General features: G+C 56.8%; 1 protein-coding gene across 1 annotated transcript; it reads left to right on the top strand.

Annotated features, from left to right (window-relative positions):
- Nucleotides 1–654: 654 nt before the first annotated feature.
- H310_13047 (hypothetical protein) lies at nucleotides 655–955 on the top strand (the record flags this gene model as incomplete). The annotated part of the gene is made up of 2 exons (XM_008880404.1): nucleotides 655–893; nucleotides 946–955. 2 exons carry the CDS (start codon nucleotides 655–657, stop codon nucleotides 953–955), a joined length of 249 nt encoding a protein of 82 aa, XP_008878626.1.
- Nucleotides 956–968: the final 13 nt, after the last annotated feature.

Here is a 968-nt window from a genome sequence, read left to right as displayed (position 1 = left end):
ATCGACGGCATTGTTGGACTGCTTCGGACTCTTTAGTGTCGTATCAACGTGGGTTAGCGATTGTGGCTCGCACTTCAAGAACCAAGTTATGGAAGCGCTGCGTCGGACGCTCGGCGCCCATCACCACTTCGTCACCCCCCACTGTCCATGGGCAAATGGGACAGTGGAGGAAGTGAATCGACTGGTCCTATGCATGGTCTGCGCGTTGTCCAGCGAGTTGAAGTTGCGTGCGAACGAGTGGTCGTGCACCGTACCGATTGTTCAGTCTGCTTTGAACCACCAACCGGCGGATCGTCTGGGTGGTGTGTCACCTATCACAGCGTTTTTGGCTCTGCCAGCCAGTACACCGCTGTGAGCTCTCTTTCACCCTCGGCTGAAGGAAACGGCCACAGTAGACTGGTTGGTAAAGAGCCGATAAAAGCATCTACAAGTGGTGGCCATCGCCCTTGACCAGATGCACAAGGATTGCGTGCCGAAGGCTGCGTCGACACGAAAGAAGAAGCGAGAGCAACGGGCGAAAAAGCAAGGCGTCAAATCGCCAAGCCTAGCCTTGGGCGACTTCATGCGGTAGCTCGGGCGGTTCGACACTCGAACAAATTGGCCCTCCGCTGGAAGGTTCCATGCCGTGTGGTGCGGGTCCTTTCGGACCACCTGATGGTTGTCCAGCAGTTGCTACCCCCGCATGCCATCAGCCTCCACCACGCCAGTTGCCTCAAGCTGTACTCCGAAGCGGGTCGTGACGTTGCCGAGGATCTCCTCGAGCAGGTTGCCTTTGGAGATAGTGGGTTCCATGTTGAAGCTCTCAAGGAGATCCGAGACAACGCCGACCGCTTCGAAGTTCGTGTGCAGTGGCTGGGGTTGGATGAGGCATCCTGTGAGCCTGCAACGACCTTGTACGAAGACGATCCCGTGCTTTTTCGACGGTGGGCTAAAGCCAACGCGAAGATGGAACTGATGTCGTCGCTGGT

This window comes from Aphanomyces invadans (genome assembly GCF_000520115.1).
Source record: "Aphanomyces invadans strain NJM9701 unplaced genomic scaffold supercont1.46, whole genome shotgun sequence".
NCBI classification, from domain to species: domain Eukaryota; phylum Oomycota; class Saprolegniomycetes; order Saprolegniales; family Verrucalvaceae; genus Aphanomyces; species Aphanomyces invadans.
Note: the sequence above shows the minus strand (reverse complement) of the source record. Positions and strands in the feature narration are given on the sequence as shown.